Source organism: Lithobates pipiens, unplaced genomic scaffold (genome assembly GCF_037356315.1).
Source record: "Lithobates pipiens isolate NorthernLeopardFrog02 unplaced genomic scaffold, aLitPip1_a1.2 Scaffold_18, whole genome shotgun sequence".
In the NCBI taxonomy this organism is placed as follows: domain Eukaryota; kingdom Metazoa; phylum Chordata; class Amphibia; order Anura; family Ranidae; genus Lithobates; species Lithobates pipiens.
The window spans coordinates 616,520,472-616,540,147 of record NW_027507758.1 but is presented as its reverse complement, the minus strand read 5'-3'; the positions used below and the strand labels follow the sequence as shown (position 1 = coordinate 616,540,147).

At 48.0% G+C, this 19,676-nt stretch overlaps 2 protein-coding genes across 2 annotated transcripts in view; one reads left to right on the top strand and one right to left on the bottom strand.

Annotated features, from left to right (window-relative positions):
- Positions 1 to 6,746, top strand: part of GTF3C2 (general transcription factor IIIC subunit 2) — a 51,880-nt gene extending 45,134 nt beyond the window's left edge. Inside the window, 2 exon segments of the mRNA XM_077485247.1 lie at positions 1,973 to 2,080; positions 6,038 to 6,746. Of these exon segments, the coding sequence (XP_077341373.1) occupies positions 1,973 to 2,080; positions 6,038 to 6,229 (300 nt within the window). The 3' untranslated portion in view covers positions 6,230 to 6,746.
- A 5,776-nt stretch (positions 6,747 to 12,522) lies between these two features.
- Positions 12,523 to 19,676, bottom strand: part of SLC30A3 (solute carrier family 30 member 3) — a 56,067-nt gene continuing 48,913 nt past the window's right edge. Inside the window, exon 8 of the mRNA XM_077489366.1 lies at positions 12,523 to 16,995. Within this exon, the coding sequence (XP_077345492.1) occupies positions 16,850 to 16,995 (146 nt within the window). The 3' untranslated portion in view covers positions 12,523 to 16,849. The remainder of the gene's footprint in view (positions 16,996 to 19,676) is intronic.

Sequence of the window (19,676 nt, the reverse complement as noted above, 5' to 3'; positions counted from 1 at the left end):
GCAGGGGGCTCCATACTACCTACCTCTGTTCAAATCCTGAGTCACACTGGCTCACTACTTGTCCTGCTTGGCATTAATTGCAGAACCTGAAGATAAAGCCCACACACTGATATCACACCCATAGAACTTTATTCAATGTAGCTAGCTTCCAAAACACAGTCCCCCCGCCTTAGGCCCCACCAGCACTGACGCGTTTCATTCCGTATCTGTGTTTTTTTTTTTTTTTTTTTTGGAAGTGATTAACCACTTGGGATCCGCGCTATTGCAAAATGACGGCAATAGCGCGGACCCACATTTTCGGGACTACGTCTATTGACGTAGTCCCGGTTACGAGCGGCCTGCGCGCCCCCTGAGGGGCGCGCGCGGCGCGCTCTGTGATCGGCGAGTCCGTGAGACTCGCCTGATCACCGATCCGTGTAAGGGGTCGATCCCGACCCCTTATCACGTGATCAGCTGTCAGCCAATGACAGCTGATCATGTGATAAAACGGAGCCGGTAATCGGCTAGTATTCCTCCTCGCGCTGACAGCGCGAGGAGAAAAAAAAAAAGCCGATCGCCGGCGGCCGTGTTCGGGACATCAGTCCCGATCACGGCCAGCAATATAAAAGGACACCTGCCCCCTGCCAGTGCCCACCTGCCACCCGCAGTGCCATCCTGAATAAAGTAAGTGCCCCCCTGTCAGTGCCACCCAGCAGTGCCCATAGTGCCCACAGTGCCACCCAGCAGTGCCCACAGTGCCACCCAACAGTGCCACCCAGCAGTGCCACCCACAGTGCCACCCAAAATCTGCCTCAGGTGCTGCACCCCAGTGCCGCCCATCAGTGCCCAGCAGTGCCGCCCATCAGTGCCCAGCAGTGCCGCCCATCAGTGCCCAGCAGTGCCACCTATCAGAGCCACCTATCAGTGCCACCTATCAGTGCCCATCAGTCCCATCTATCTGTGGTACCTATCAGTGCCCATCCGTGCCACCCATCCGTGCCACTTATCCGTGCCACCCATCCGTGCCATCTTATCTGTGCCCATCTTTGCCCATCAGTGCCGCCTTATCTGTGCCCATCGGTGCCGCCTTATCTGTGCCTATTAGTGCCGCCTTAACTATGCCTATCAGTGCCCACCAGTGCAGCCTATCAGTGCCCACCAATGCAGCCCATCAGTGCCCACCAATGCAGCCCATCAGTGCCCACCAATGCAGCCTATCAGTGCCGCCTAATCAGCGCACTTCAATGAAGGAGAAAAATGACCCGTTTGCAAAATTTTATAACAAACTATTAAAACATGATTTTTTTTTTTTTTTTTTTTGCATCTTTTTTTGTTTGTTTAGCAAAAAATAAAACTCCGAGCTGTAACTAAATACCACCAAAAGAAAGCTCTATTTGTGGGAAAAAAATGATAAAAATTTCATTTGGGTACAGTGTTGTATGACCGCGCAATTGTCACTCAAAGTGCATCAGCGCTGAAAGCTGAAAATTGGTCTGGGACTGAGGGGGGTTTAAGTGCCCAGTAAGCAAGTGGTTAAAGTACTACGCTGTGATTGTAACAGTTTGTGGCTTTTCCTTCACTTTTTGCAGCATATACACATACACATACTAGGGCCAATTCATGTCTTTGGAGTACCCAGGTGGAAACCCACGCAAGCACAGGGAGTACATGCAATCTCCATGTAGATAGTGTCCTGGAACTAAGGACGCTAGTGCTGCGTGGCAGAAGTTCTGACCCCTAAACACCCCCCCCCCCCCCCCCCGCCCTCCTTCCTCCATTGGGAAGTTATACTCCCTGGTAGTTAATAGTGCTCGCCAGGACAGGAGCAAATAAAAAATTTCCCCAATGGGCATTTTGGATAGTAAATACCAGGCAAAAAATGATTTGGCTGGAATTGATCTGCGATAGGTGGGACATAAACACCATGTAATACTGTGTTCTTCATCTCTTCTGTGCACATCGTACTGATCCCTCCTCCTCCTCCTCTCTGCAGAGAGACTTCCATCGTATTAACAGCAGGGAGCCAACCAGGAGGATGATAACCAATGAGACAAAGGGCGAGGTAAACATGGAGCGCGTCCAGCTGGAGTCTATACACAAGGTGAGGCGCTCTGTTGCATGGAAATGTTTGGTGGAGGGGGTGCTGGTGTAAGGAGAGGGCTCCTCTGGAATTTTCGGCACAGGGATGGTGGGAACCCCTCATAATGGACACAGCAGGGGTACAGACCTGGAAACTCAGCACAGGGATGGTGGGAATCCCTTATAATGGGCACAGCAGGTGTACGGACCCAGGAACTCGGCATAGAGATGGTGGGAACCCCCTCGTAATATGCACAGTGCATGTACAGTTCCAGGAACTTGGCACAGGGATGGTTGGAACCCCTCATAATGGGCACAGCAGGTGTACGGACCCAGGAACTTGGCACAGCAAGTGTAGAGATCCAGGAACTTGGTATAGGGATGGTGGGAACCCCTCATAATGGGCACAGCAGGTGTACGGACCCAGGAACTTGGCACAGCAAGTGTAGAGATCCAGGAACTTGGCATAGGGATGGTGGGAACCCCTCATAATGGGCACAGCCTGTGCAGATCTGTGAATTTGGTAAAGAGATTAAATAAACTGCATAGTTTTTCATGTTCTGCAAAGACTAAAATAAGAGTCCTGGGTGGGGTCAGCCCTGATACAGTGCAGGCTGCAGAGCGGTGATGGGGAGTATAAGTCTTGAACAGCTGATTGTTTGGTAGATGCTGTGATATGAGATCAGAGGTCAGTGTTGCTATACTCGAGATGTGGTGGGGGAGGGAAGGTGGGGAATCATGGAGGTGCGAACTGATCCTCATCTGCAGGAATGGTGCAGAGCTCCTCTCTGTGATTTCTGCCTGCAGAGAGGAGAGTTAATGATGCGTGAAATGAGAACACACAGTGTGGTTCTCTCCTCGCTCTCTGTATATATTCCTCTGTATGCGGCTCGGTCTCACTGGATGTCCCGCTGATGAGCCATTTTCTTTCTGGTCCATTGAGGTATTTCCTCAGCACGTACCCGGACCCCACTGGACTTTTTGGGCTAGCCTAGAATGTGGCCTGGGCTCTACATTGTGTACTGTGTGTTGGCTGCATACTGCTTTCTGGGTCCAGAATTGTGACACATGCCCCCAAGTGTGACCCTTTCTCTCTACACTCAGACAGTAAGGCCAATTAAGCTAAAGCATTGGAGCTACCTCACTATCTGCACCAATGACTACCTTTTTTAAATTTCCCACCAATGCAGGTTTCACTGCAGTAAAAGATAACCCTGGAGCACTGATATGCTTTAGGGTGGGGAAAGAGAACAATGCGGCACAGTGATAAGAGGAAGACCCCGTCCCACTGCCTGCAAGCCCCTCATGGGTCTCCAGTCTTCTACCGCTGCCAGCCTATACTTTCCTGTTCATCTCCGGCCACTCAACCCTTTAGCAGATTTGGGTCTAGCTGCATTACCGCTAAGCACCTGCAGCATGTCTGCACAGCGGGGGGCACCCATAGCAGCTTCTCCTGCTATGGGTGAGCCAAGGCCATACTCCCCTAGGGGTTCTGAGTGCATCTACTTGGGATCTACTTTAGGAACAGTCATCTGTAATCTGGAACTCAGTACACTTATAGGATCTACTTTTTAGATCTACTTTTAGGAATCGTCACCTGTAATCTGTAACCCAGTACCCCCCCCATGAGACCTACTTTAGATCTTCTTTGGGAACCATCACCTGTAATCTGGAACCCAGTACCCCATGGGTGTGATGGTCCAATGTTGGTGATCACCTGCCACCGATTTGGTGTGATGGTCCAGTTTAAGCTATCTCTAAAAAGGGCCAAACCTTGTTTATCCTTAGCACCCTAATGAGTTCTGGACTCCACATTAGGTGTTGCAGTGCCCTCACCTCTGGATGTAGTGGGAATCTCCCCTGTGACAGGGACCCGTGCATTGGATGATGCTGATCGTGTTGGTCTCCCCTTGATGTACTGTCTTAGGGGCATTATTTTGGAAACTACCTCTCCCCAACAATTAACACATCTACTGAGGGAGATCTTTGTACACCTTCATGTGCATTAGATCCTGGTTTGTGGGAGGGGTAGAATCATCACTGAAGAGCCCTATACCTCCCTGCATTGTTGGCAAAGAGCCCTAAGCCTCCCCTGAATTGTAGGCAAGCGGATCATTCTAACAGTGTCTAGAGAACCTCTTAATCGAGAGATCGATCTCTTTCCTTGACTGATCCGCAGCATTCCAGGGAAGGTCCTTATAACTTCTTTCCATTTGTCCTGTCCTTAGGCATATGATCTTCACCTCTTGGCAGAGGTTTCTGCCCCTTGCTCCATAGCAGTTGATACTTTACTGGACCCAAAGGCATCTGAAGCTGTCTTGTATCATTACTTGAGCTTATGCTGGCTTCACAACACCATTTTATTTTTTAGCAGGCCCTGGTGTCATCTAGAGGTGTCTGAATGGGTGGTTTAGTTTCATTCTCTGCATCCTTGGTGGTGCCCATCTCCCCAGTCTGGAGACCTTCTCCTTGTACTGGTCTAACCCTTCTGGTGGTGCCTTTTGGCCATCTTTTTCCTCAGTCTTGTTCACTTTGTGGGACCAAAACCTTGAGTTCTCTGATGGGCTTAGGGGGTCCCCCCCCCGATCTATTAGATTGTACTGCTATTGTACATTCCGCTAGCCAGGGTTGGCTGTCTGCTCAGCCAGCATCCTTTTTAGTCACAGACTCTTATACTCTTGACCCTACAGATGGGGATGTTTGACCTTTTGGGCTTATTCACCGTTTTCTCCTGGGGTTCATGTCATTGTTTTGTTTCGTTCTTCCCTAGAGAAATTTTTGTTTCGGGTGAGTTCTGGCTGAACAGCTTCTCACTGGCTTGTGTCTGGTTTACCCTTCTGTGTGAAGAAATTTTTTATTTTTTGGGGATTTTCTCCAACCTGGTCTAGAGCATCCGGTTGATCCTTCCCTCATTTGGTTATATTGGCAGGTTCCTCTGTCTAGTAGGGGGGTCGTCTCATTCATTCATTCATTCAGATTCCAGCATTGATTCTTTAGTAGCTACTGGCCTGCAAGAGGTACTCTGTCCTTCTAGTGAGGCTTGTTGGTGGTTTTGCTGTATGGACCAGCCCCCAGTTGGAGTGCTTTTGGTTATCCCAATGTTGTATCTTATTTCCTCTGTCACTCCATGTATGATAAAGAATGGGTTGGGTTTTTTTTATTTTTTTAAATGTACTAACTGTAAAATCAATTTTTTTTTTAAAGTCTATTAAGGAACAAGGTCCCTCCTGTTTTTTTTTCCCATGCCCTTACTACTGCTTTACTTCAAAACTGAAGCATGCTGTCTAGTGGTTATACTAGGGAAATGTTTGAGGTGTTTCTTCTTGCCAGTGTCAAAATCCTCCTTTTTTAGATGACATTAAAACCTGACCATATCTCAAGGCCTTTGTCCCCCAATGGACTGCCAAGCCTTTGTCCCAGGGTGGCACAAGCCCCCACCTCCCCCCCCATTGGACTTCCAAGGTCCTTGACCATCTCTACCACCACCCCACCCCCACTGGACTTCCAAGGCTCTTGACCACCCTTTCCTACAACCCCCCCCCCACCCCCTTGATGGAATTCAAGGCCCTTGAAACCGCCAACAGCCCCCCCAAATTTCCAAGGTCCTTGACCATCTCTACCACCACCCCACCCCCCACTGGACTTCCAAGGCTCTTGACCACCCTTTCCTACAACCCCCCCCCCCCCCACCCCCTTGATGGAATTCAAGGCCCTTGAAATCGCCAACAGCCCCCCCCCCCCCAAATCCCATGGACTTCAAGGCCCTTGTCCCTACCCTGCCCTTGGGGACCCCCCTCCATTGATGGACTTCAGAAAATGGATTTCAGGGTAAGTGTGAAGATCCCATTTTATTTTTTTTTGTCTATAATCGCAACAGGAGAGGATGGGAATTGATCTGCCAGCCTTTATCTGCTTTTTGTGAACTTGTGTCTCGTTATGCAGTCAATGACTAATTTTTAATTATTTCTGTCATTTCAAGGTTCGTTTCAGCCCCAATTTGGATACATACACATGGATCGTTTCAGCGGGTCACTCTGGCCTGGTTCGGGTGCACTGTATCCGTGGCCTGGTGTCCTCAGCGGGCCAGGGGATGATCCAGGAGAAGACGGCACAGTTCCAGGCTACAAATCGTACTTGTGAGAGTGACTGCAATCCTGAAGTTCTGCTATAGCAGTAGCTTGTATAACGACAGCAATGTCTGTAGACCCCCTCAGGAGAGTGAGCGTCTCACCGACGAGGGAACGTCATCCCGCCAAGACGAAGTCCATCTTCAGAGATATTTATATCACTTCTTGGTTTTTATCCCTTATTTTTAAATGTTGGTGAATTTTATACCCCAGTCCCCCCCCCCCAACCCAACCCTTCATGACAGCACTTATGTACCACAACCCCGCCAGACTTATGGGGGTCAGAGGTCAGGGTCACAGACACCACCCCCCCCAGGCTGGACATTGTGGGGGATTTGAATTCAGCTCAGTTTCATCCTATGAGAGATGACGAAGATTCTCTGTCCCTGACGAGCGCCATCTGACACACGTGAAGTTAACGCGGCCAAAGGGATGGCTGAAGGGGAAGTGGGGGAAAGGCACACGATGTCTGTTGTGGATTTACCTTTAATGTACACTCGCTCACATTGAGCTGCTTTAAAAGGTGAATTTCTGGATCTTTATTAAAAATCTGCATTTTTATACCCATGTCTGTGTGATTTTTTTTTTTTACCTAAACTTTTCAAAATAGTCAGCCAGTTGGTCTTTACACCATATGATATGATAAATCTTCAGTTTGATTGACTCTCGTGTCCAGTTTACTGACCTGTTCCGGCAGTATTTGCCGGATCAACAGCATTGTCTGTTCTGTCCTCATCAGTAAACCTGCTCTGGGATGGGAGACCCTCTGGATGTATGGTCGCTTCGCAGAACAAGAAGTCCGTTCAGTCCTAACCAGTCAACCCAAGCTGGGATGGGAGACCTACTGGATATATGGCCACATCAACAGAGAACAAGTCCATTCAGTCCTAATTGATAAACCCATGCTGGGATGGGAGACCCTTTGGGTGTATGGCTACATCAGGGGAGACGAGAAGGCCTGGCTGGTAGTTTCTGCACTAATTCATCCCAAATGTGTTCTGTCGGGTTGAGATCAGGACTCTCTGCAGGCCAGTCAAATTCCTCCACCCCAAACTTGCTCATCCGTGTCTTTATGGACCTTGCTTTGTGCACTGGTGCGCAGTCATGTTGGAACAGGAAGGTGCCATCCCCAAACTGTTCCCAAAAAGTTGGGAGCATAAAATTGACCAAAATGTCTTGGTATGCTGGCACCTTAAGAGTTCCCTTCACTGGAACTAAGGGGCCTAGCCCAGCCCCTAAAAAAACAATACCACACCATAATCCCCCTCCATCAAATGATTTGGATCAGTGCACAAAGCAAGGTCTATATAAAGACATGAATGAGCGAGTTTGGGGTTGAGGAATTTGACTGGCCTGCACAGGGTCCTGACCTCAATTCTCTAGAACACCATTTTGATAAATTAGTGAAGACTACGAGCCAAGCCTTCTCGTTCACAGTGCCTGACCTCCCAATTGTGCTTTTGGAAGAATGGTCAAACATTCCCATAGACCAGTGATGGTGAACTTTGGCACCCCATATGTTTTGGAAATAAATTCCCCATGATGCTCATGCACTCTGCAGTATAGTTGAGATTCATGGGAAAGCCAAGTTTCGCCATCACTGCCATAGACATACACCTAAACCTTGTGGGCAGCCTTCAGAGAAGAAGTGCAATTGTTATATCTGCAAAGGGTGGGCCAATTCAATATTGAACCCTATGGACTAAGACTGGGATGCCATTAAAGTTCATGTGTGTGTATAAATGCAGGCTTTCCAATACTTTTGGTAATATAGTGTATGTTTAGTCCTGATCAGTAAACTTCTAGGATAAGGGGAACCCTCTAGGTGTATGCCTTTGTGTCTGGAGGACATGTCTGTTCAATCCTGATGAGTAAACCTGCTCTGAGACAGGAGACCCTCTCGATGTATGGTCACATCACCAAAGAACAAGTCCACTCAGTTCTGACCAGTAAACTCACCCTGGAATGTGAGGCCCTCTGGTTACATGGCTATGATCAGGGGAGGACAAGTCCATGCAGTCCTGACCAGTAAACCTGCTCTGGGTTGGGAGACCCTCTGGGTGTATGGCTACATCGCCAGGGAACAAGCCCATTCAGTCCTGACCAGTAAACCCACCTTGGGATGAGAGGCCCTCTGGGTATATGACAACAAGTCTGTACAGTCCTGACCAGTAAACCCATCCTAGAGTGGAAGACCCTCTGGTTTTTATGGATACATTGAGGGGGAGAACAGGTCCATTCTGTAAACCCACTCTGGGATGGAGATCTTCTGGATGTATGGCTCCATGTCTGGAGAACAAGACTGTTCAAATCTGATCAGTAAACCTGCTCTGGTATGGAAGATCCACTTTGTGTATGGCAGTATCACCAGAGAACAAGTCCATTCAGTCCCGACTGGTAAACCCATCCTGGGATGGGAGGTCCTCTGGCTGTATGGCTACATCAGGAGAGAACAAGTCCGTTTAGTTCTGACCAGTAATCCTACTCTGAGATGGGAGACCCTTTGAGTGTTTGGCCACATCTCTGGAGAATAAGGCCATTCTGACGTGACCAGTAAACTCACTCTGGGATGGGAGACCCTCTAGGTGTTTGGCCACGCCACTGGAGAATAAGGCCGTTCTGACCTGATTAATAACTCTGCTCTGGGATAGAGGACCTTCTGGGTGTATGGCTACATCAACTGGAGAAGAAGTGCACTTCAAAATGAGCTTAAAGCTCCTTTAAATTTTTCCTTCCCTGGTTCCATCTTGCCGTACCTTGATGAAAACAATCACAGCAGCCTGATTTAGTACTCCACTCAGCCCTGATGCAAGCAGTAGTTGGAGGATAGGTTCTATTGGATGGCCGTTGTTTAATTCCTTCGACCTCCCTACGTAGTCCACACACGACACGTGTTCTCAGTTAGCTAGCACGGCCATTCCTTCGACCTTCCTACGTAGTCCACACACAACACGTGTTCTCAGTTAGCTAGCACGGCCATTCCTTCGACCTTCCTACGTAGTCCACACACAACACGTGTTCTCAGTTAGCTAGCACGGCAGCCTGTTACCATATTTACGTCACGCAAGACATGTCCATCACATACAATAATCGGAGTGTTTTCATCGTTTTTATTGTAGAAAAGCATTCTGTACAGCACAAGAATCTGGGTACAAATATACAGTCACAACGTGACAAGACAACAGTGTCACAAACACCAGCTATACAACCAGCGAGGAGCGACATGAAAGGGGCCCATCTGTCCAGTGTACGCCTACCCTTGTGGGGGTGGTGGGTCTGTGAGTGGCTGGACAGCTTAGTGCTGTCCTCAGAAGTTGCATCTCAAAGTGCTACTGTCAGATTATAGATGTTGAGGGTCCATTCACACTATTGCAGTGCATTGACACACGGTAGGCCGTGCACTGACGTACCTTTTGCATTAACATGGTCAATTGAAAATAATGGGCTGCCAAGGTACCAAACAGTCCATGCATGATTTCTGGCAATGCACACCCATCAGTAAGATGCTTTGGATTGCCATATAGGTTAAATAGAATTGGTCTTGCCAACATATGTAATGTGTGTTGTCAAGCATTCCATCAAAAATTGAGTGTGTAAATGGGCTCTGAAGTATTTACAAATTCTTAACGTGTAGTAGATGAGCTGTAGAACAACCCTTTACTGACCATTTGTAGGAATGAATCACAGAACTACTCTGCTTCTGCTATGAGATTTGAGGATTTATTTCTCCACAGTGCCTTCTGCTACAGAGGTCAGAGAGAACTTCTAAAGCTCATCGACTGCTTGTTAAGAATATGTTATTCGTTTAATGTTCATAACCTGGGCCAAGGTTTACTTTAAGGCTGAATTCTAGGAACTTTGCAGAAAATACAGGCACATTGATTTATGTCCAATTAGGTGCATGTCACCTCCAGGACTTATCTGGTGGCACAGTGGTGTAGTCTGCTTGGTGGTACAGTGGTGTAGTGGTTAGCACTCTCACCTAGCAGTAAAAAGGGTCGCTGGTTTGAATCCCAACCATGACACTACCTGCCTGGAGTTTGCATGTTCTCCCTGTGCCTGCGTGGGTTTCCTCCGGGTACTCCGGTTTCCTCCCACACTCCAAAGACATGCAGGTAGGTTAATTGGCTTCTGTCCCAAATTGGCCCTAGTATATGAATGGGGACCTTGGATCGTGGGCTCCTTGAGGGTAGGGACTGATGTGAGTGTGCAATGTACAGGGATAGGGACAATTGTAGACACTAACTCAGGTTGAACTGGATGGACTGGTGTCTTTATTCAACCTTACTAACTATATCTTTCTTACCTATATGTGATGGGTTTATTGTACTCCCGGAGGATAAACTCTAGCTGTGAGAGGAGAGAAGCACACAGAGCAGCTATAGCCACCCCTCCTCTGCTGCCCATTCCCTGAAGCCTTTGTATTTTGGTGAATGAATTCACATAGTACAAAGGCTTCTGCGAATGGGCAGAAGAAGCGGAGGGGTGAGCGTAGCAGTTCCAGCAACTCTGCTCTTGAAGGAACTGAGACTACAGTGAGCAGCGTCTGAAAGCCGGAAGTTATCTTCATCCACCCGTCAGGTGTGAATAATAGAGATAATTCGAAAAGGCGGCAGACACCTTGTTAGACTTCACCCATGGTATCCCTGCTTTTTAACAAAGTAGCTGGAATTCAGCTTTAAAGTAACCTTAGCCATTTTCAAATTTAGAAGTCTTTTTTTTTTTTTTTTAAAAGCAGACCCCCTAAATACACTTGCTGTTGGCATCCATAGCCAGAAAACACCTGTGTGTGTCTTTCTGAAAGAGACACTTCAGGACTAGGCCCCAACAACCGCCATCCCCCTGTCTGATGGGTGCATGCTTACTGGCTGATCAGGTGCTCTCATAGGAGGAGGTGGATGGCATTTGTTGGATTATTATCAGAGTTCGATCCTTGGTAACAAAGTCATTTTCAGAGAGGTAAAAATAATTTTCAGAGAGGTGCACAAGGGAATATTTTCCACCTGATAAAGGTAACAGTAGACCACTTGTGCTTACTGTTCTTTGGCATCTTTTAACATGTAAATCAGCTGACTGGGTTACTTTTATTAATGGGTTACTAACCCATTTGCACAGTGAGTAGCATCGCTTCACCACACCGCAGTCAGCTGAAGATTGATCGTTAACGGGGGGATCTATCAGGAACACTACTCATCTCTATCTGACTCTCCAGTCCCTCCCAATTTGTTGGTGAAATCTGCTGTTTATTTGATGCTAACTCTCCAAGATGAAGCCCAACAGGTCAGGCTTCTGTCTCTCTTCCTCGGGTTGCTTTACAAAAACCCTCAACCCTTTAAAACCCCAAATCAACCCTAAGAGGTGGGCTCAGCTTATTAATTAGGCTATGTAAGGTACATACATAGTAGGTAGAGTTCATTGACTCTCTAAACAGAATAGGGTCTTGTTGCCTCCAACAGAGGCCTTTTCGGTGTGCTATCCCTGGGATGTACAGGTTTTCCATAGAGACAGGTCTAGGTATACAATCTTGATTAGTGTTGAAGGAAAGGTTTCTGACCCACCACCTCAGAGAATGACTTATTTCCACCCCACCGGCGGCGTACGTGCAGAAGGGGGGATTCATGTTGTACGTAGCTCCACCAGTACAGGAACATAAGACGTTACACACACGGTGTGATATACACGGACAACACTACACAATCTTCACATTTGAGCCGGATTGTGTGCCACCAGAATACGCGCAGCCTGTGTCAGCCAGGGGTCCCACCAGGTCAGAAGCAGTTCCTGTGCTCGGTCCGCAATGCTTCCCGCTGATTCAAAAATCTCAGGTCGCGGGTTTGGAAATTGGTTCTCTGGACCCCGCTGGGAATGTGATTGTTTTGTCGCTGTTTATATTGGAACCAAGAAAATGCAGGAACCAAGAGTCTGCTGGGAAACTAGTGTTACCTACAGATGAGTACTCACAAATTGATCTCAGGGGATGGGGGAATCTTCTAAGTTGGGATTCCTGGCCAAGTTCTGTTGTTCCCCTAAGACAGTGATTCCAGAACTGTGGAATGTGTATGACTGCTGGACAGGTCCTCATTTTAGAAAGGTCTGGAAATTTATAAGCTAAATCCAGCCAAACGTATTTAAATTATGGAGAGAGTGGGGAAGAATTGAAGGCAAAGTGAAGAGGTTTCCTGGCGGCCATGCACCTCACCCAGCTATGTAGTAGATAAAAGCAGCCTCAGCTCAGTCCATCAAGGCCATGCCCCAATGCATTTCACTACCCCCTGGGGCTAGGCCAAAATGTGCTGGGGCATGGACTTGATGGACTGAACTGAGGCTGCTTTTAGTTTTCTACTTCATGGCTGGGTGAGGTGTGTGGCAGCCGGTAAACCTCTTCTTTATTTTGCCTGCATTTTCTAGGTCTGGATGAACCCATCCCCAGCCTACACCATTACTGTTTCATGTGGTATCAATCCAACGGGACACCAACAGTCTGAGTGGCGATCCCCAAGCACTATTGTAGGGTCAGGGGAAAGAATTTAATTTACTGTTATTTTAACCATTTCGAAGATTTTCTCTTCTGGAATATTGTGATCAAGGCTGACCTTGCCTCTGACCCTCATGATTCTGTCCTTGTCTCAGAATATCCAATACAGGGTCTATGCAGGGTGTGGATTCTGGCAGCACAGAGGGATGATCCCGGCTTTGTAAACACATTCGTCACAACGTTGAGACACCCCAAGCCCGCCAGTAAGGAGGTGATAACCATCATCATAGTCAAGGATCACATCCACCATCCTAAACCCCAGTGGACTTCTGTCCCGGCTTCATCCCACCTAAAGACCAGCCCGTTCTGTTGGTCGGAGCAGAGCACAGACTAACCATGAATGGGGTCACATCGTTGCTGGCGGTTTGGCCATACACAAACATTTAAGACAAACGGGTTAAAGCTCTCACATCACGGGACAAATTAAATTGCACGATATCCAACCAAGGTTGACGCTCACGTTATGGGTTGGTGATGGGGCATCACACTTCACTTTGGAATGTTGAAAGAACGCTGCATAGGCGGTAGAACCGGAGATGGGTGGAGAACTATTGGTCATGGTGCCATGGGTAGAGGGGGCCAATGACATGAATGAAAGTGCTTGTTATGTATTTTTTAATGAACATGATGTCTATTATGAAAATGAGTGAGCAAGGTGACCTCCTTGCGAAAGCAGCGGATCACCCCTTACGATCAAATATCCTAAGATACCTGATATCAGTCATGGAAAGCTCCAAAATATGGCTTTGCTGGAACATGGTCTCCTGTTACCATTCACAATGGAATGGATCATGTATGGCAGTAAAACTACGTTCATAAAAATATAATCAGTCTACGATACAAGTATCCACAAGGAGCATACCGAGCCCTCAACTGTCCCCGTGGCTCTGTGTTTTCATCTACTGGTGGAAGCAATTTTTCCACTCATGTCTCCAACAAAAAACACAACAGCATTTCCCCCCACAGTTCTCCAACTAGCCTGTAACAACTATTGGAACAATCTTTTGCCACTCTCTTTGCTCTTTAAAGTCTCCCCGTGACACCTCTAAGCCCTTGTACGCACGGTCGGACATTCCGACAACAAAATCCATCGGATTTGTTCCGACGGATTTTGTCCGAAACTGGTGTTGCATACACACGGTCAGACAAAGTTGTCGGAAAATCCGGTCGTTCGGAACGTGATGACGTTCGTTCGTTCGTTACGACGGGACTACGTTCAGGCCACTAGCCAATAGCTTTGATCTCGTAATTTGATCTGAGCATGCGTGGCAGTTTGTCCGGTCGGAATTCTCTACAAGCGATCAGACAAAGTCCGATCGGATCACGTTGTCAGTAAATTTTATATCCAGCTCTCAAACTTTGTTGGTCGGACAATCTGACGGAAAAGTCCAATGGAGCCCACACGGTCAGATTATCTGACAACACGGTCCGATCGGACATTTTCCATTGGAATTTCCGACCGTGTGTACAAGGGCTAAGACTAGTCATGTAGCAGAATAAAATTCTGCATAGCAAGAATTTGTGGATTGGAGCAGAACGTTCACAAAGTTATGAAGATTTGCTTAACAGCTTCATCACAGTCCTTGAACCCTTCCAACTACACCAGGAACCACAGTCACCTAAGCCATTTATAGATATGGGTTGCCACCAGTGGCGGAACTACCGCCATAGCGACCCACGCGGGCGCTATGGGGCCCGCAGCCGAGTTGGGGCCTGGTGAGTGGTGTTAGTAGGCGGGTGCTGGCCGCTCCGGGTGACACCCGCCAGAGGGGTGACACGCTGGGGTAGCGGCAGCCGCCCGCATCACTAACACTGCTCTCTGTAGTGCTGGGACAGGGACACAGCAGCACGGACCGCAGCCGCCTCCCCCTCCTCTCTGTTTACATCCACAGAGGAGGAGGAGCCTACGCTCGAGGAACACGCACGGCACTGTGTATCAGCGCTGTTCTGAGGTATGTAGGGGGGGGTCTGCACTACTGAGGGGGTCTGCATTGAGTGGGGGTCTGCTGCACTGAGGGGGGTCTACACTATTGGGGGGGTCTGCACTATTGAGAGGGGGTCTGCTGCACTGAGGGGGGTCTACACTATTGGGGGGGTCTGCACTATTGAGAGGGGGTCTGCTGCACTGAGGGGGGTCTACACTACTGGGGGGGTCTGCACTATTGAGGGGGGGGATCTGCTGCACTGAGGGGTGGTCTGCACTACTGGGGGGGGGGTCTGCTGCACTGAGGGGGGTCTACACTACTGAGGGGGTCTGTACTGAGGGGTGTCTGTACTGAGGGGGGTCTACACTACTGAGGGGGGTCCTGCACTGAGGGGGTCTGCACTGAGGGGGAGTCTACATTACTGTGGGGGGGTCTGCACTACTGTGGGGGGAGCCTGCACTACTGAGGGGGAAGTCTGCACTACTAAGGGGTGGTCTGCACTACTAGGAGGGCCTGCACTACTGAGGGGGGTCTACACTACTGAGGGGGTCTGCACTACTAGGGGGGTCTGCACTACTAGGGGGGTCTGCACTACTAAGGGGGGTCTGCACTACTAAGGGGGGGTCTGCACTACTGAGGGGGTCTGCACTACTAGGGGGGTCTACACTACTGAGGGGGGTCTGCACTACTAAGGGGGGTCTGCAATACTAAGGGGGGGGTCTGCACTACTAAGGGGGGGTCTGCACTACTAAGGGAGGGTCTGCACTACTAAGGGAGGATCTGCACTACTAAGGGGGTCTGCACTACTGAGGGGGGAGTCTGCACTACTGAGGGGGGAGCCTGCACTGCTGGGGGGTGTCCCTGCACTGCTGGGGGGTGTCTGCACCGCTGGGGGGGTGTCTGCACTGCTGGGGGGTCCTGCACAGAGGGGGGTCTGTAATGGGAGGTGTCTGCACTACTGAGGGGTATCTGCACTGAGGGGGGGCGTCTGCACTACTCAGGGGGGAGGTGTCTGCAATGCTGGGGGGTGTCTGCAATGCTGGGGGGTGTCTGCAATGCTGGGGGTGTCTGTAATAAGGGGGTGTCTGTACTGCTGGGGGGTCCTGCACTGAGTGGGGGTCTGTAATGGAGGGGTGTCTGCACTACTGAGGGGGGGGGGTCTTCACTGAGGGGGAGTCTGCACTACTGAGGGGGGAGTCTGCACTACTGAGGGGGGTCCTGCACTGAGGTCGGTCTGTACTGAGGGGGTGGTCTGGACTGGGGGGGTGTCTGCACTGGGAGGTATTTGTACTGCTGGGGTGGTCCTGCACTGAGGGGGGGTCTGTACTAAGTGGGGGGTCTGCACTGGGGTGGATCTGTACTAAGGGGGGTGTCTGCACTGCTGGGGGGTCTGTACTACTGAGGGGGGTCTGTACTGCTGGGGGGTCCTGCACTGAGGGGGGTGTCTGTACTGCTGGGGGTCTGCACTGAGGTAGGGGGTGTCTGTACTGCTGGGGGGTCTGCACTGAGGTAGGCGGATGTCTGTACTGAGGGGTGTCTGTACTGCTGGGGGGTCTGCACTGTACTGATGGAGGTCAGCAATGTGTGTCCTTCAGGGGCTGCATACAGTATACTGCATACTTTGTTGTTTGAAATTAATATAAGCTGTTGCCTGGGTACTGTGCCACATGGGTGTGGTAATCTGTTGTTCAATGGCATTAGTTAATTTTTTTTGGTGGAGGGGGGGCCCATACAACATTTTGCTATGGGGCCCTGTGATTTCTAGTTACGCCCCTGGTTGCCACCCTAGTTACATTTGTTTCGTTGGACTTTTCCAAATGCTAAGAACAAACAATGGTCCCATTATTTGGATGATCTTAGGCCCCCCCATCAGTTAAGTCTGAATGGGCTGCCATGGCTCAGAGGTGAACGTTATATCTCCATGGCGTTATATACCTCTAGCAACAGCTACCATATTACCTGTCCATCAATGATCTGTCCAATGCCATAAAGTCATCTCTTCAGGTTGAGAGCATGGAATGTGTCCAGGATGAGAATGTGTGGGTCTTTGTTTATCATGGGACAGGGAGACCATGTGTTCCTCTAAAAAAAGATGCATTACCATATGATGAATGATCTGACCCCCCACCGCTACGTCTGGCTCCTCCCATTCTCCGGTTCCACTCAGGATGATGGGTGGTAAATGTTTAGGAAAGGCTTTCTGGTCATCCAGTTGGGTCCTGGCAACGTGGGCACACTGCCATGTCTTCGATATATTGCTCCACCTGGATTGTGCTAATAAAGACCTCAAACTTTGTCTGAAGTAATTCGGTGGCCTCTTTGAGGACAGTATCAGCATCACAGCTCTCATCTGACAATGGAAATACAAAGAGAAACATCATATAGACCTGTGTACAGCTCGAGATTCATCATTTTTAATTAGTATTATACTGGCTCACAGTATTTTGCAAGGCCACCTACCAAAACCCAATGCCACAAATATGATGGTGACCCATTGATCTGGAGGTTTTCAGCAGTCTATTGCCACGGGTTATTTTGAACTAAGTTTTCCCAACCAAGGTTGTTCCAGAGGTCGTTAGGGGTTTCTTGAGCAGCGGCCTATCCCGCTTGATGAGGCCTGTATAGTACCATAGCTGATGTCACTTGGCAGAGCCAGCAGTGGAGCCTCCACTCTCTTTTTTTTTTTTTTTATATAAGTAACTAATAACACCAAAGATCTCCTTAGCAGCGTCATTCCACTGACAACTAATGTAAGGGGTATTCTTCCTCTCACTGGCCACCAACATAAGAGGAAACCTGCCAGATGACCATCATTGAAAGTGGAAACCCTACTCCAATGACCACCAATAAACAGGGACACTTCTCTAACCTCCAATGTAGAGGGGCACTATTCCATTGACCACTAATAAAAGGGGGCACTTCTCTAATGACCACTAGAGGAGCACTTTTCCACTGACCACCAATATAGAGGGATATGTATCCACTGACCCCTGATAAAAAAAAGGGCACTTTTCCAATGACCATGAATGAAAGGAAGCACAACTCCACTGACCGTCAATATTGAGGCATTTTTCCACTGTCCACCATTTTGAGGTGGGCACTTCACTTATGGCCACCAGTGAAAATAGACACTAGTCCACTGATAAGGGAAACACTTCTGCAATGACCACCAATGTAAGTAGGCTCGTGAAAGCATCTGATCATACTGATCTGTTTGAACTGCTGCTTTGGAGCCCAGTGGAGAAATCTGGGGTCTAATAGAACCCAGATCTCTCCATAAAGGGGACCTGTCACAGCCCATGCTATCGCAAGGGATCTTGTTCAGCACTAAAGTTGATCCAAAAAAAAGATTAAATGTACAGCGTAAAAGTAAAATAAATAAAAAAACATTTAAAAGCTCGATCCTACTGACTTGGGTTATTGCAATTAAAGTGTTACTAAATTGTTTTCAGGAAAGATTTTGAGGTCATTATGATAATGTGAAGACACCAATACACATTAAATATCTTGATGGTCACACCATGATACAGACTAACGTAAAACCACTCTAGTAGTCATTTAGCTAGTCAATTAAAGTTTATACATCCCTGGGGAGGGCAATAAGTAAATAACATTTCATTTAAATATCTAAAATCAATTATTCTTCTCTCCTTGGAAGCAAATGAATCTGGACACACAATGGGAGAAGGAGACCCGCAAAGCTCAATGAGCGCCTGAGAGGTCTCTCTGGGGGCAGGAGGTGGAGAATGCGGGCAATTATCTGTGATTTCCTCTCTCCCGGGAGCTCCCTGGTAATGGTAATAAATGAATGTTTTAATCCGGCCAATAATGGCTTTTAGCAGCTGAATCCCCCGGCTGGATTATTGCTGACAACCGCAACAAAGACTTTGTCAGCCGTCAAAGAAAGCAGAGAGATTGAGGGTGACATGATACATTTTATTGGCTGGGTGATACTGAAAATGCAGCACACCCTCCAACGATGATTGGGAAATTTGTTGAAATAAATGACAGAAATAGCAAGATGGGTTTTATATCTGCCTTTTATCAACCGTTCTAAAATTGAGGAACCCATGAAATAATGTTCTAGTCTCAGGGAACCCCTGCTAATATCTACATTAGTGTACTGGGCAATGCAAAGAATGTTCCTTACATTGATGGTCAGTGGGAAGAATGTTCTTTACATTGATGGTCAGTGGGAAGAATACTCCTTACATTGATGGTCAAGGGGAAGAATGTTCCTTACATTGGTGATCAGTGGGAAGAATGTTCCTTATATTGGTGGTCAAGGCGAAGAATGTTCCTTACATTGGTGATCAGTGGGAAGAATGTTCCTTACATTGGTGATCAGTGGGAAGAATGTTCCTTACATTGGTGATCAGTGGGAAGAATGTTCCTTACATTGGTGATCAGTGGGAAGAATGTTCCTTATATTGGTGGTCAAGGCGAAGAATGTTCCTTACATTGATGATCAGTGGGAAGAATGTTCCTTACATTGGTGATCAGTGGGAAGAATGTTCCTTACATTGATGGTCAGTGGGAAGAATGTTCCTTACATTGGTGATCAGTGAGAAGAATGTTCTTTATATTTGTGGTCAATGGGAAGAATACTCCTTACATTGATGATCAGCCGGAAGAATGTTCCTTACATTGGTGGTCAGTAGAAGAATGTTCCTTACATTGATGATCAGTGGGAAGAATGCTCCTTACATTGGTGATCAGTGGGAAGAATGTTCCTTACATTGATGATCAGCGGGAAGAATGTCCCTTACATTGATGGTCAGTGGGAAGAATGTTCTTTACATTGATGGTCAGTGGGAAGAATGTTCCTTACATTGATGGTCAGTGGGAAGAATGTTCCTTACATTGGTGATCAGTGGGAAGAATGTTCCTTACATTGGTGATCAGTGGTAAGAATGTTCCTTACATTGGTGATCAGTGGGAAGAATGTTCCTTACATTGGTGATCAGTGAGAAGAATGTTCCTTACATTGGTGATCAGTGGTAAGAATGTTCCTTACATTGGTGATCAGTG